At 38.1% G+C, this 1,808-nt stretch overlaps 1 protein-coding gene across 1 annotated transcript in view; it reads right to left on the minus strand.

Annotated features, from left to right (window-relative positions):
* Positions 1-953, minus strand: part of LOC107577753 (putative PDZ domain-containing protein PDZK1P1) — a gene marked incomplete at its 3' end in the record, with an annotated part of 8,991 nt that extends 8,038 nt beyond the window's left edge. Inside the window, exons 1-2 of the mRNA XM_016263790.1 lie at positions 724-953; positions 340-567 (exon numbers count right to left, since the gene is read on the minus strand). Of these exons, the coding sequence (XP_016119276.1) occupies positions 340-567; positions 724-861 (366 nt within the window). The remainder of the gene's footprint in view (positions 1-339; positions 568-723) is intronic.
* Positions 954-1,808: the final 855 nt, after the last annotated feature.

Here is a 1,808-nt window from a genome sequence, read left to right on the forward strand (position 1 = left end):
TTATTATTATTATTATTTGAGTGCAGACTTGGAATATAAGGTTTATGGACAACATTTATGAAACTTTTATAATTCTTTTATGACACTTTTCTGGTATTTTGGCGCTTGAAAGACACTAGTCCCTATTCACTTTCATTAAATAGACAAGAACAGTTGGGATATTCTTTAAAAATTCTCCTTTTGTGTTCAGCTGAAGAAAGAAAGTCACACAGGTTTGGAATGTCTTGAGGATACGTAAATAATGACAGAACCTCTGAACCTATTCAAAAACTGAGCCTAAAAAGAGATCAAGGAGAGCTTTCTAGAAATGTCAGCACAGGTCATGTTGTCAGAGCCCACCTCTTTGATGTACTGTCCGTGAAGTCCCTGGATGCCGTTGAGATGGAAACCAAATCCAGCAGCGGTCTTCTCCAGCCGGCACAGTTTGGGTTTGTGGTCCACATCTGCTGGAGCAGGTGCCGCTGGAGCAGGTGCCGCTGGAGCAGGTGTGGCTTCAGCTTCATGCTCAGGATAGCTGGGCGGAGATCCTCTCATTTCCTCCCAGTACAGAAGTGGAGAAACACCACCCTATACAGCAAAGTATTACACAATTTGATATGAAATTTAATTTAAGATAAAAATTTTAAATTGAAATATGCAATCACCAGTGTACTCCTCAGTAGCAGTGTAAATGTTTAAATCAATGCTGCACTGCAACAATCTTAGTGAATGAAAGGGACTCACCAATTTGTACATTTTCTCTGTTTCAGCATCCAGCACAAGGAGGGAGCACTTGTTTCCTTGCTGTGATATTTTTTCCACCACCTGTTCATGTCTGCAGTTATCTGTTTCCTGTCCATTTACGGCCACTAGTCTGTCCATATTCTTCAGTCCCCCTCGCTCCGCAGGGCTTCCTTTGTCTATTTCTCCAATATAATGGCCTGAGACAGAACACAAAATATGACATGAATTAAATATTAAAACATAAATCAAAACAGTTTCTCAATTTATCTAGGGGTGACCATACGTCCTGGAATTCTAAATACATAATCGATCAAACGTGGCATGCAAGAAAGTGGGATCTACAGAGAACATCCAAACTCAAACTCAAATTAATTATGAATGTATTATTTGACATTTTTTGTAATGAAAAGTATTCATTAATTATAATGAAAAGCCAATGCTGGTAAAATACGTTTTTGATTATATTTTTCAAATGCCCTCTTTTGCACCCTACATCATTTACTGTACAAAAGAACATCTTGTGATATTAAATCATATTAAAACGATAATCTTTTTTACTGCATCTAAGAGGCATTTCAGTAGATAACCTTTGCTTATCACTATACAGTATCATCAAAATTCCTCTGAATCACAGTTATGCAATGTCAATTATCCGGCACGAACACATTGCCCTTACACTGTAATAAACTTCAGTAAGTTCAACTGGCACCACCATGCTAGAAAGAAAAATAAACAGAAGAACTAATGAAAGTAATGCAGTGGTAATGCAAAGAGAATCAGGGCTGCTAACACCAAACGTCCAGGATCCTGGAAATTACAGTCCTGCTGTATTTCCCCTGAGTTCAAGTCTGCGAGCAGTGCACTTAACCTCAGGTTGCTCCAGAGAGACATCTATGCAATTAGTGTGCTGTAAGTCACTTTGGATGACATAAAATAATGAAAATCTTAAAGCCTACAAAAGAATGAATAAATAGCTTGTGACCTATTTAAAATTCAACAACTCTTTTACATTTCTTGGCAGGTCAGATACAGGTGCACTGCTATAACATTTCCCTCAGCAGGAACCAAAAGATAAGCCACCAAGA

The sequence above is a fragment of the Sinocyclocheilus grahami genome, unplaced genomic scaffold, assembly GCF_001515645.1.
Source record: "Sinocyclocheilus grahami isolate Dianchi unplaced genomic scaffold, SAMN03320097.WGS_v1.1 scaffold7088.1, whole genome shotgun sequence".
NCBI classification, from domain to species: Eukaryota; Metazoa; Chordata; class Actinopteri; order Cypriniformes; family Cyprinidae; genus Sinocyclocheilus; species Sinocyclocheilus grahami.